Source organism: Hyla sarda, chromosome 3, assembly GCF_029499605.1.
Source record: "Hyla sarda isolate aHylSar1 chromosome 3, aHylSar1.hap1, whole genome shotgun sequence".
NCBI classification, from domain to species: domain Eukaryota; kingdom Metazoa; phylum Chordata; class Amphibia; order Anura; family Hylidae; genus Hyla; species Hyla sarda.
In genome coordinates, this window is record NC_079191.1 from 112,258,427 (window position 1) to 112,273,161 (window position 14,735).

The window sequence follows — 14,735 nt, forward strand, 5'->3', positions numbered from 1 at the left end:
TGTTTTACATGCCGTACAATTTATGATAAAATACTCATGTTTACATACTTTTCTATGATTGTACCGTTTAAAAAAAAATCTCAGACTTTTCAACCAAATTAGTAAGTTTAAAATCCCTCTATTTTGACAATCTATAACAATTTCATTTTTTCGTATAGGCGAGGGCTAATTTTTTGCTCATTATTTACATATCTTTACACATACATGGTAACGGAAATCTTTTTCAAGGAGCACCTTTTAGGGTTTTGTGTCCCTTTATAGAAAATATGACCAATAGAAAGTAAATAAGAAATGAGACTTAATACATTTTGGAGGGTTTATTGCATAGTTGCCCAAACAAAGAAGCAGAGCTGGATATTCATTTAAATAAACTGGTATAATAAAAAGGAAAGAAATACAATGAGTATTAGCAATTTGTTTCATCCAGCGGCCCTTGGCTTCATAGGCAGCAAATGTTCATATGCAGATGCTAAACAAACTTCTCAGTTGAGTATAATGTACATAGGAAGAATGCACAAATAACAGAACAATTCAGCTTAACTGTAGTGTCTAAAAATTACATGTTACAGAATAAAAAATAATTTCATACAATTAAACCTCGACAAAACATTGCACTGATGTAGTGCCGGTCAGCACAGGGCTACACAATATTGACTATAGTGTTTGTAATGTGTAACTTCACATTCAATTATTTAAAGCTTAACTCCGCATGTAAAATCACTTTTTATGTAATGCAATTCTGATAAAATATTTTGCCCCCTGCTACTGTGCAGTCACCCTTCAGATCTCCCATCTGTAAATTCTGAGCATTCCTTCACCCCAGGTACAGGGCCGTATCTACATTTTGTCAACATTTTTTCATGCAGATCTGACACAAATGCATCCTAAAAATTACATGCAGATTTTGTAGCAAAATCACTGCAGATTTAACCCCTTTTTACAGAATGTGGTAAAATCTATCACAAATCCACAACATTATGAGCAACTGCGGCTGCAAATATGCAGGTAAAATTCACAGCAATTCTGACCCATGTGGATTAACCCAGAGGGAAAATGTATTTTCTTGTTCTCCAGGCTATAGCATGGAAGCAGTTACATCAATAGTATTCATAACTTCTTTCATCACTTAAATGCTGCCCACTTCAACACTGCTGCCCTATGCAAAGGCCCAGGGGTCATAATGGCAAATACAGCTCTGCCACCGTGTCAAGAACCTGTATGAGAGACTCCACTGTTTATACAAAAGACACACTGAGCCTCATGCATAAAAGCTATTGTTAGAAATAGTTTCCTATAGGAACCAATCACATTACATTAGATCAGACTTTAAACTCTGAGAAAATCTGATTTGTTACCATAGAAAATGGTTACAAACTTTTTTTGGGCATGATACCTAATGTCTGTGGTCACCAATAGTTGGCAGGTGCTTTTTTTCCTATACATACTACTAGACGTTGCCTTAGAGAATAAAGATGAAGACCCTGGATCAACAACAATCAGGTAAACAGAACTTTATGGCAAATACAACTCCCTAGCTCCTTTTTTGATCACACTCAGACTTTGAAACAGTAATGCTATATTTTGGATGTACTTTAACCAACAACAACCAGATATCTATCAGTTCTTATCTTTATGGTACATTAAAGATGTAGTTAGCTAAAGGAAGACAGCTAAGGGCCCCTTTACAAGAAGATTATATGAGCTAGTAGATCACAAATAGCTGATCTCAGAAGAGTTAAGTGGTTGTCAGGTGGTCTTCCCAGTGGCCCCTATAAAAATTCCAGTGGTTACTGTCCTAGTCCCTGATGTCTAGTGGTTTGTTACCATAGCTCAACCTTGTAATCAAATCCCTTATGCTGATCACAAAAATTTTACAATACTTCATGTCATGATTTCAAGGATCAGCAAAAGGATGTGATGGCCCATTGTGCTCTCTATGATCAGATACTGCATGGGCAGAAGAGACAAGGTTATATCTGAGCTCATGTTCATAAGTGTGTGGGTCTACCAAAAGGGGCTAAGGCAGAGTCTCCCAACCAAGGTACCTCCAGCTACTGCAACAGTACAATTCCCAGCATGGCATTCTGGGAATTGTAATTTTGCAACAGCTGAAGGCAGACTGGTTGGGAAACACTGGGCTAAAGAAGGAGATGGGATTTGGGAAATGACATCATCTACGTAACACATTCTGTAGCCAGAGAAGTCCTACTTGCTGCGGTCCAAGTAAACATAACACTGCTGATTCATCCACAAGTGTAAATGGATGTAATGTAGCCAAGCAAAAATTTGGAATAGAATATTTACATTAACAAAAAAAAAAAAACAATGATGTATCCCGCCCCCACCCCCCCCTCCCTGCAACATGCAATGAGATTTAATCATCTTGGCCAAGGTTAAAAATAAAGTAAATGTATTTGGCACTGTCTTGGTATGAAACCCCTTCAAGATATATCTAATGATGTTCCCCATAAAGCATATTTAAAGGAGGAGGTACCTTGTCTTAAAATATGAATGGGGGCACATAGCTTTAAAACAACCTTCTCTGTATGTAAAACTACCCCATTTTTCCACCTGCTTGGAACAATTAATAACACTGTAGGACATATGAATGATCTTAAAGGTAATGTATCATTGGAAAATGACATATTGTTTAAAAGTAGGTTTTTTGTTTGTTTTTACTGCTCGTCTACTTATCTTTGCTCAAAAACCTATGCACGGGTCAAAGGGCATGCCTAGAAATCTTTCCCACAGAAGTCAATGAGTCATCTGGAGACTATTGTTTCCTAGGGCCCATGTGGCTGTGGTCAAGTATCTCTGAATGTCAATAACATAATTTAGGGCTAGAATGTGGCCTTTATAATCATGTACAAAAAAATATTACTGAAATCTGAGAAAATTATAAAAGAAAAAATGTTTCACTGTGTTTAATATAAGCGATACATTCCCTTTAAGGTCTTAGAAACATGGAAAAATTAGCTATATTTTATATTAAAACCATGTATACTTTGGTTGATAACAGGTGAATTGCTTTATTAGTTACTGCTGTATTTTACATGGTACTTTTGGCAATGCCGAACTAACACTATGATTTGGCATATTATGTGTTGCCTACAACTACCCCATTCTTTATGCAATTCAGCTTCTTTATGGTTGTTGTTGAATGTGTGTGTTGTTCTGTTTGTTGTCAGGGTAGGGCTGTCTCTGTTGGTGTACAGCAGGAAACAAATCAAACTGCATTTATAGCGGAGCCAAGCATACTGTAAATGATCTCAGACTTATTTTCGGACCTCTCATATTGCATGCCTATAAATGCTTCAGCTCCCTTGTAATTCAGTGGTACTGACATCAGTAAATCTCCTTAGTATTTCAACCTCCAAAAACTAGACTGCTCAAAATCCATGCAGCATACTGTAAAACTCTATACTTCTTATTTAAAGCAACGTAATAAAGTTAGAAAACATAGTATCAAATGTTTCATTACAAAATGTTTATTTTGTAAATGACTGATGCTATCTAAATGGACAGGATTTTATTTCACACATCACAAAGTCATTCCTTTCTCTAGTCTATGGCTATTATCCACTTTCCATAAGCAACTTACATTATATCAACACTTTATATATCTCCTGACTGCTACTTAGTACTCAAGTCTACACTCTACCTCTGATATCATAAGCTACCGGTATTCACTTTCAAATCACTACCAGCATTGGTTGAAACACAACGTTGACTCTAACTCATGCAATGGATAAATATCTTTTTACTGTGATATTTCCTAATGTAGAAATTAAAATGTACCCATTGGCCCGTGACTTCCCAATGGCGAAATCTTTATACTATTGAGACCCAAATGGCAAAATTTAGGTATCATAAACATGGACATGGGAACTATTGTCCCCTATGAAATAATATCATGTAGTTGTGAAGGCATAGGCTTCCTCTTGCCATTAGTTTCTAGTCAATTGGTTGTGCTTAAGGCTATGTTCACATTAAGTACAATCATCCATTATTTTAACTGTAAAATTCAGGTATATCGGCCGTTATATGATTCAATAATCTTTTTTGTCTAATACTGTGAATAATATGGAGATCTATAAAAAATCAGCTATGAGTACACACGATTTATAAAATGTATGTGAAATTCATGTAATTTCAACACCGTTAAATAAATGGTATGTACTTTATTTTTGGGTACAAAATAGCCAGAAAAAATGGCTTTAAAAAGGTTAAGGAAATCTGCAATAAAATATAGAAAAGTAATAATTTTATATGGCTTCAAAAATGGCCAAAAAACTGTGTGTGAACATGGCCTGAAGGACCAATCTGGGCAAAACTTATACACTGTGTTAATTTTAATAAGTTTATTTTTATACTTCATTTACTTTATTATGACTGCCACTACAGTAAAATGATAAGCCTCTCTGAACTTGGCAAAATGCAGTGTTTACATTGATTACAAATACGGTAAAGGTAGATTATTTCATACAAATCTACAGTACCCTTAAATGTTAATATTAGATATAGTTATATCGTTCTCTCTCCACCCAAGTTAAAAAAAACCCTCTGCAGGCCACTAGTTTCCAGTAACTGCACCTTCAAAATGTGGATCATTCTTCATCTGCCCAAAGTTAAACAGGTCTGCAACTGAGCATGCGTACTGCAAGACACTATAGAGGGAGTAAGCCCATATACCCGCTGTAAGTGCAAAGAGTATCTCTTGCGGACACAAGAGACTTTGATCAATAATGCCTTTAAAATGGGTTTATTCAAAAAGTTACAAATAAAGTTTAGTATATCGATATAAATATTATAATGATTCAAAAAGTATTATGGATTTTTAGGACGTCATCTGCATTTGTGACTATTCTGTATAACCGGTACTTTCAATGCTTAATCAGTCCCACATCTCCACTGTAATATACAATATATTGCAGATAGTCCCTGCTCTCCAACTGTAGCTAATGAATAATATTCCACTGTTGGAAGGTCAGGATAGAAAAATAGTATATATATATATATAATTTTTTTTTTTTTATCATAACAGTATAAGAAACAACAATGCACAAGGTGGGTTTCAAATATATATCATATAAAAATTGATTTTTTTTTTATTACCCAATTTTGTGATATTTTCAGTAACCCACTTGAGACAATACCTCATTTTTTGTATTTTAAATACTCCCTTTGATAATCTCAGAGATACTGTTACATTGTATTTTTAAAAAGCCTGAATTTATCAGTTACAATTAGTTTAAAAAAAATAGAGCTTAACACAATAAACAATAAAATCTAATATGCATTAAAAATAACAGTAAAAAAAAAAAAAAAGGTTGTAGTCACATTGTTAAAAAAAAATTAAAATAAAATAAAAATTATAACAATGGTGGTAGTTAGTACCAAACTGGTCATTGTTGTAGTGTCTTACGATTATAGAACATAATGCTACTTGGAAGAATTTTTTTTTTCCCATCTGAAAGCTATACAGTAATATACTGAAGAAAAACTCTAAACGTAATGTTTGTGCTTCTGCAAAAAAAATAAAAAATAAAATAAAATCACACACACACAAAAAGAGAACATCCTAGGTAGCTTGGCATAAAAAATCTACTTGTTACTCTATTTCCAGCACATTTTTTGTAATGTTACAATGATTTGTAAAGCTTATATTAAAACGGTTAAATGCATTAGGTTCTACATTTATAAATAAAGTATACTGCACATGTTGTGTACGATTATTGGCTTGTAACTTATAACCTAGTCTCCTAAACAAGTAAACCCGTGTGCAGGTCTGACTCTAGAACTTAAAGATGGCCTCGTATAGATATGCCACAGATTGTTGCATATAATCTCACAGCTCTTGCATAGTGGTGATACAATGAAAATGTTCTATACATACAGAAGTATATAGCTTTGATCTGTTGATAGACAGCTGCAGGCAGTCTGGCAGCACAACTTCTTATGAGGCTCATCATATCTTTCCACAAGAGGAAAACATAAAGCTAGGTTATTGGAAAGGGAAGAATACAGGAACAGGTCAGCCCGAGCACCAGCATCTACAGCCAGGTGAGGTAGGTGTCATTTTTGTTCAGCACGCATTCCACATCATTCAGACTTGGAATCAAATCTTCAGACTCAAGTGTTCCTAGGTCAACATTCGTCCCCGGAAGGGCATCAAGAAAGTCTGGAAAGCGTGTCTGTGGATTCAGGTTCAAGGTAGGTTGTCCCAGAATTTCACCTGTAGAGACAAATTTGCATTCAATTATAAAAGGAAAAAAAATGTCTACCCATGTTAATATTTAGATTTATGATTTGAACTTGGTTGGTTATTATAGGTTGTTATAGTTTTTTTTTTTATAGGTTGTACATTTTTCCCATGAAGCATTGCCCCGTAATAAGTCTCCATACATTACTGAGTCTCTTTAATGAGAAATATTATCCTCATGAGTTGCATCTAAGACATTTTTGGTGTGTATCGACAAGGGGAAAAAAACTAAAACAGCTGTCTACAGAGGAGTGACTATTTTGGAAAAGAAAGTATAATATTTTTCCTTCTTGGAGTGAATTTGCATATTTTGTACCCATGGAGCATTGCCTGAAATTAAGTCTCCATATACTACTAAGTGTCCTCGGTGAGAGTCAGTAACCCCAAGTGCATTATTAAGGTTTTGAGTTCTTATGGGCAGGGAACTCTCCCATTTTATCTTACTGTTATTTGATTCTTTGTTATTTTACATACTTGTAACTTTCCCAACTATGAAGTGCTGCAGAACATTTTGTCTATATATAAATACTTTATTATTTAATATGTAGGTCACCAAGCAGGAAGAGTGTTGGCCAATAACTAGTCATCAGTTTGTTCTAGTGACTGTCTTCAGATTTCTTCATGAATATTTTATATGTTTGTTTGCAATAGTGCTTAACAGCAAGCACCAGGGGGTGGCTGAGTCACTTGGTTTTCATAGCAAGGCTGATGACATGGATTGATGGATGGCCACCAAGAAACCAATGGGGGAAAGGTGGGCACCAGTCGCCAGTTTAATATGATATAAGTTTTAAGGGGTACTCCACCCCTAGACATCTTATCCCCTATCCAAAGGATAGGGGATAAGATGTCTGATCACGGGGGTCCCGCCGCTGAGGACCCCCACAATATAGCATGCAGTACTCACCGTATCTTCTTCCGGAACCACTGGAGGTTATGGCTCCCGACCATGGGGAAGGAAGAACGTGACGTCACAACTCCGTCCCCGTGTGATGTCAGGCCCCACCCCCTCAATGCAAGTCTATGGGAGGGGGCGTGACAACCCCTCCCATAGACTTGCATTGAGGGGGCGGGGTGGTCGGGAGCCAGAACCTCCAGCGGTTCCGGAAGCAGATACAGTGGGTGCTGCATGCTATATTGCGGGGGTCCCCGGCGACGGGACCCCCGCGATCAGACATCCTTTGGATAGGGGATAAGATGTCTAGGGGTGGAGTACCCCTTTAATATGGGTCAGTCTTAAACAAATGTTTTATGTTTTTAATAATAAATTTGCCTCCAGTTCTTTTGTGACATTTATGAGTTAATCCCATAGATAATATACTGAAAATTTTAATAAAGCACATACATTATCAAAAAAATGTAAATAAATCTAGGTTGAGACAGATTCCTACCTGTATCCATTTCATCCATATTACTAAGAAAATCGTCAGGTGTTGTTGGTATGCTATAACATCCCAGGCCAAGCCCGCTGTCTGTGCTTTGTTCTCTGGAGTGGTATGGTCCACTGCAAAGGAATACAGATTAAAAAAAGGTTAGAAAATAGACTTTATGTAGGTCAACTATATTCTACATATCAACCACGTCTTCTTTGAAACAAAGTAAATTTACCTGCTGAGGAAAGGGTCTGAACCGTTGTTTGTTATGGTTCTTATGTCTTGGTTCATTGTTGGAGGGCTAACTGTGTTCTGAACAGGGGCAATGGTTTCAGACTCCATTGGAAGTTGTCGGCATAAAGCAGCTTCCTGGATAAAGAAAATAGAAATAAGTTAGGACACGTGTACCAGATATAGACTTCTCATATCGAAAAATTAGCATGCATGATGAAATAGTCACATGTATAAATGTTGAAATAGTATTTAACCTACATATTTTAATTAGATTTCTGTAAAAGCTTCTAAGCGCTGTACAGGTGACTGGATTGCTGTAAGCTATGATATTTTAGTCAGCAGTCGTCTTTTCGACAAATTCTCAATCCATTAATTAAGCTTTGCTATAATTAGTTTCCACTCATCCCGATAACCTGGAGCCAATGGGTGGGTGAAGCACAGACAAGGTGTATCATCATCTCTTCCACTTTGGAAGACTCATGACTCATGAAGAGGGAGTCATGAACTGAAATCTATGCACGTGTCCTACGCTCACGTTGCCTGGATCTACTTCATTATACTCTGTTCATTAACATCATTATTCCACCTAGCTTCCTGGGCAGTACTAACAAGTTTGTTGTGTTGCTTATATCTATTAATTATATATTTTCACTTGTTTCAACATCACCCCATGAAATGACATCTTTTATTTGAAAGAAAGTCTTAGGATTTCAGGTGTGACAACATAACGCACACATGTTGTGTACATGTTAAAGGGGTATTCCAGGCAAAACCTCTTTTTATATATATATATATCAACTGGCTCCGGAAAGTTAAACAGATTTGTAAATTACTTCTATTAAAAAATCTTAATCCTTCCAATAGTTATTAGCTGTTAGTTATTAGCTATTAGTTTTCTGTCTAACTGCTCAATGATGATGTCACGTCCCGGGAGCTGTGCATGATGGGAGAATATCCCCATAGGAACTGCACAGCACCCGAGACGTGAGTCATCAGAGAGCAGTTAGACAGAAAACAACAACTCAACTTCAGAAGCTAATAACTATTGGAAGGATTAAGATTTTTTTAATAGAAGTAATTTACAACTCTGTTTAACTTTCCGGAGCCAGTTGATATATAAAAAAAAGTTTTGGCCTGGATACCCCTTTAACTACATTAAAGTGTTAGGCTGCTTTCACACTATAAAATTCATCCGTTTTAAACATCCGTCTGATGTTCCGTAATGAAAACCCTGAAAATCGGCCATTAAACGTCCGTTAGAAAATCCCATTATAGTCTATGGGATTTTTACATTATCCGTTTTAATCCGTTATAGTTTGTTATTAATAACGGCCTTTATTTTGTGTTGGGAGAATGAACGGAAGAAATAGTGCATGCACTATTTCTCCCGTTACTATCTTCCGTCACAAAATAACGTTCGTTATTAATAACAAACTATAACGGATTAAAACGGATAATGTAAAAATCCCATAGACTATAATGGGATTTTCTAACGGACGTTTAATGGCCGATTTTCAGGGTTTTCATTACGGAACATCAGACGGATCTTTAAAACGGATGAATTTTATAGTGTGAAAGCAGCCTCACTGTCACTTACAAAAACAATGTTTTACGTGTTGTAGAGGGTGTCGTAGAGACATGGCAGAAGTTTTGATTGGTTGGGGTTTGGGTGCTGAAAACAACAGGGAGAAGTGCTCAGCTGAGTGATTGTCTCTACGCCATCTCCTTTCTACAGGAGAAAGATACTATAGAAAGTCTATGGAGTCTGTTTCCAGCACTGAGGAGGTGCCGAAGAGGTGAGGGCTTAGATGAGCTCTTCTACCTGGTTGGTGGGGGTCTCAGCCACAGGAATTTGACCAATCAAAACTTTACATATGTTCCTATGATTATATGTCAGTAACACTCTAAAATGTGCTACCTGATCCTTAGGACTATAGATAGTGTTCTGTGGACTGTTCATTTACAGTTTATTTTCATAGCAATCATCTGTAAAGGTTACTAAACTGACAGCACCTATGTGACTGAGCATCACAAAAATAAACATTCTGTTTCCTTAAGGCCAACTATCAGGGTCAGATTTCATAAAACATTATTTGAGTCATATTGATAATAGCATTGGTGTTAAAGCGGTACTCCGGTGTAAAACATTTTTTTTTAATGAACTGGTGCCAGAAAGTTAAAGGGGTATTCCAGGCCAAAACTTTTTTTTTTATATATCAACTGGCTCCAGGAAGTTAACAGATTTGTAAATTACTTCGATTAAAAAATCTTAATCCTTGCAATAGTTATTAGCTTCTGAAGTTGAGTTGTTTTTTTCTGTCTAACTGCTTTCTGATGACTCACGTCCCGGGAGCTGTGCAGTTCCTATGGGGATATTCTCCCATCATGCGCAGCTCCCGGGACGTGACATCATCATTAAGCAGTTAGACAGAAAACTTCACAAGCTAATAACTATTGGAAGGATTAAGATTTTTTAATAGAAGTCATTTACAAATCTGTTTAACTTTCCGGAGCCAGTTGATATATAAAAAAAAGTTTTTGCCTGGCATACCCCTTTAAACAGCTTTGTAAATTACTTATATAAAAAAAATCTTAACCCTTCCAGTACTTATTAGCAGCTGCAGCTGTATGCTACAGAGGAAATTCTATTCATTTTGAATTTCTTTTTTGTCTTGTCCACAGTGCTCTCTGCTGACACCTCTGTCCGTATCAGGAACTGTCAAGAGCAGCATAGGTTTGCAATTGGGATATTCTCCTGCTCTCGACAGTTCCTGATACGGGTGTCAGGTGTCAGCAGAGAGCACCGTGGACAAGAGAAAAAAAGAAATTCAAAAAGAAAAGAATTTCCTCTGTAGCATACAGCTGCTTAGAAGTACTGGAAGGGTAAAGATTTTTTTTTTTGAAGTAATTTAAAAATCTGTTTAACTTTCTGGCACCAGTTCATAAAAAAAAAAAAAAAAATTTTTCCACCAGAGTACCCCTTTAAGCTTTAGTTCCCAATAAACATCTGAACTAGAATAATGTAAGGCATAAGTATAAAATCTTGTATAAGCACACAGATGTTTGACAAGAAATCAAAAACTGAACATAACTTTACTATATTGGAAATTATAAAAAGATTTTCCTGGACTAAAACATTGATGGACGCAAGGATCTTGGACCTCTGGATTACTCTCAATGTTACAGTTATGTGAGTTACGGTACCAGTCACAGCTGAGCCAATGGATCACTACAGCCCCGACATTCAGCTGACAAGAACGTCTTAAGTGAAGGAGTATGGCTGACCAAACACATAAATATTTTATAGCTGAGCACTCCACAACCACATCTAAAGTGAGTAAAAAGGATAATAACAGAATGGGGGAATGTTACAATCAAACTGCCCCATACTTCTCTCCCCTGACATCTGCAATCAGGAAAAATTGGGAGGCCTCCATAAACAGCCAGTTTGCTGTCCTACCGAAATTAGAGGGTTCAGAGCACATTCATCTCAAGTGCATGGCCAGCTTTAGTTTTGAGAAGAAAAAAAAAAAACCTTTAATTTACTAAAATGTTTGTCTCTTATTTTGTATTTAACAGCTATCCCTCCATACACATGACATATATCCCTCCATACACATGACACCTATCCTATCCCTCCATACACATGACACCTATCCCCCCATACACATGACACCTATCCCCCCATACACATGACACCTATCCCCCCCATACACATGACACCTATCCCCCCATACACATGACACCTATCCCCCCATACACATGACACCTATCCTATCCCTCCATACACATGACACCTATCCTATCCCTCCATACACATGACACCTATCCCCCCATACACATGACACCTATCCCCCCATACACATGACACCTATCCCCCCATACACATGACACCTATCCCCCCATACACATGACACCTATCCTATCCCTCCATACACATGACAGCTATCCCCCCATACACATGACACCTATCCCCCCATACACATGACACCTATCCCCACATACACATGACACCTATCCTATCCCTCCATACACATGACACCTATCCCCCCATACACATGACACCTATCCCCCCATAAACATGACACCTATCCCCCCATACACATGACACCTATCCTATCCCTCCATACACATGACACCTATACCCCCATACACATGGCAGCTATCTCTCCATACACATGACAGCTATCCCTTCATAGACGACAACTATCCCCTCCATACACATACAACAGCTATCCTCCCATACACATGACAGCTATCCCCCATACACATGACAGCTATCCCCCCATACACATGACAGCTATCCCTCCATACACATGACAGCTATCCCTCCATACACATGACAGCTATCCCTCCATACACATGACAGCTATCCCTCCATACACATGACAGCTATCCCCCCATACACATGACAGCTATCTCTCCATACAAATATGACATCTATCCCTCCATACACATGACAGCTATCTCTCCATACACATATGACATCTATCCCTCCATACACCGGACAGCTATCCCCCATACACATGACAGCTATCCCTCCATACACATGACAGCTATCCCTCCATACACATATGACAGCTATCTCTCCATACACATATGACAGCTATCCCTCCATACACATGACAGCTATCCCTCCATACACATGACAGCTATCCCTCCATAAACATATGACAGCTATCCCTCCATACACATGACAGCTATCCCTCCATACACATGACAGCTATCCGCCCATACACATGACAGCTATCCCTCCATACACATGACAGCTATCCCTACTTACACATGACAGCTATCCCTACTTACACATGACAGCTATCCCTCCATACACATGACAGCTATCCCCCCATACACATGACAGCTATCTCTCCATACACATATGACATCTATCCCTCCATACACATGACAGCTATCTCTCCATACACATATGACATCTATCCCTCCATACACATGACAGCTATCCCCCATACACATGACAGCTATCCCCCATACACATGACAGCTATCCCTCCATACACATGACAGCTATCCCTCCATACACATGACAGCTATCCCTCCATACACATGACAGCTATCCCTTCATACACATGACAGCTATCCCTCCATACACATGACAGCTATCCCTCCAGACACATAGGACAGCTATCCCCCCATACACATGACAGCTATCCCTCCATACACATGACAGCTATCCCCCATACACATGACAGCTATCCCTCCATACACATGACAGCTATCCCTACTTACACATGACAGCTATCCCTCCTTACACATGGCAGCTATGCTATCCCTCCATACACATGACAGCTATCCCTCCATACACATGACAGCTATCCCTCCATACACATGACAGCTATCCCTTCATACATATGACCGCTATCCCTCCATACACATATGACAGCTATCCCTCCATACACATGACAGCTATCCCCCCATACACATGACAGCTATCCCTCCATACACATGACAGCTATCCCCCCATACACATGACAGCTATCCCTCCATACACATGAAAGCTATCCCTCCATACACATGACAGCTATCCCTCCATACATATATGACAGCTATCCCTCCATACACATGACAGCTATCCCCCCATACACATGACAGCTATCCCTCCATACATATATGACAGCTATCCCTCCATACACATGACAGCTATCCCCCCCATACACATGACAGCTATCCCTCCATACACATGACAGCTATCCCCCCATACACATGACAGCTATCCCTCCATACACATGGCAGCTATGCTATCCCTACATACACATGACAGCTATCCCTCCATACACATGACAGCTATCCCTCCATACACATGACAGCTATCCCTCCATAAACATATGACAGCTATCCCTCCATACACATGACAGCTATCCCTCCATACACATGACAGCTATCCCTCCATACACATGACAGCTATCCCTCCATACACATGACAGCTATCCCTCCATACACATGACAGCTATCTCTCCATACACATATGACAGCTATCCCTCCATACACATGACAGCTATCCCTCCATACACATGACAGCTATCCCTCCATACACATGACAGCTATCCCTCCATACACATGACAGCTATCCCTCCATACACATGACAGCTATCCCTCCATACACACATGACAGCTATCCCTCCATACACATGACAGCTATCCCTCCATACACATGACAGCTATCCCTCCATACACATGACAGCTATCCCTCCATACACATGACAGCTATCCCTCCATACACATGACAGCTATCCCCCCATACACATGATAGCTATCCCTCCATAGACATGAGAGCTATCCCTCCATACACATTAACGCTTAGAGAGAAGGAAATAACCACTGCCAGACACCTTTGGGTATGGCTTATCAACGTGAGGATATAAGTAAAAATTGAAAACCGATTCTTCCTCCACCTTAACATCATATAGTGGGGAGAATCAGAAAGCCACCATATGCATTAGATGATCAGCTGGTTCTACGGAATTCAAGAGGTTTGGCTGACAATGCTAATGTGTAAGGGCCATCCATGGTCTATAAAATCATTAGAGGGGGTAGAAAATGAGAAGTAAGGTTATCAGTATGATCTTATAACACGCTTATGTATTCCTGTGTATTCTTTAAACATCAGTAGACACAAAAGAAAAGCTCTGCTGGGCAGCTTTGTGAAAGTCTATTACACACAGCTTTATAACTGGAGGGGATTTATTTGGGTATCTGACTTTCCATCATGTTATGTGCGGGCACTCAAGACATAGCCAGGGGCCGTTCATGGCTATACATTTCTAACAAAGGCTCTGCAAGTAAGAACTGATAGCCCAAAAAAGAAAGCTTCTGTTCTGGGAGCTGCTGAACTGTTCAGATAAAATAAAG

General features: G+C 38.6%; 1 protein-coding gene across 2 annotated transcripts in view; it reads right to left on the bottom strand.

The window, feature by feature from the left end:
- Positions 1-314: 314 nt before the first annotated feature.
- WWTR1 (WW domain containing transcription regulator 1) overlaps positions 315-14,735 on the bottom strand; it is a 99,993-nt gene continuing 85,572 nt past the window's right edge. For both annotated transcript variants that reach the window (XM_056564865.1, XM_056564866.1), the window contains exons 4-6: positions 7,871-8,004; positions 7,654-7,766; positions 315-6,235 (exon numbers count right to left, since the gene is read on the bottom strand). In XM_056564865.1, coding sequence (XP_056420840.1) covers positions 6,054-6,235; positions 7,654-7,766; positions 7,871-8,004 — 429 coding nt within the window. In that variant the 3' untranslated portion in view covers positions 315-6,053. The remainder of the gene's footprint in view (positions 6,236-7,653; positions 7,767-7,870; positions 8,005-14,735) is intronic.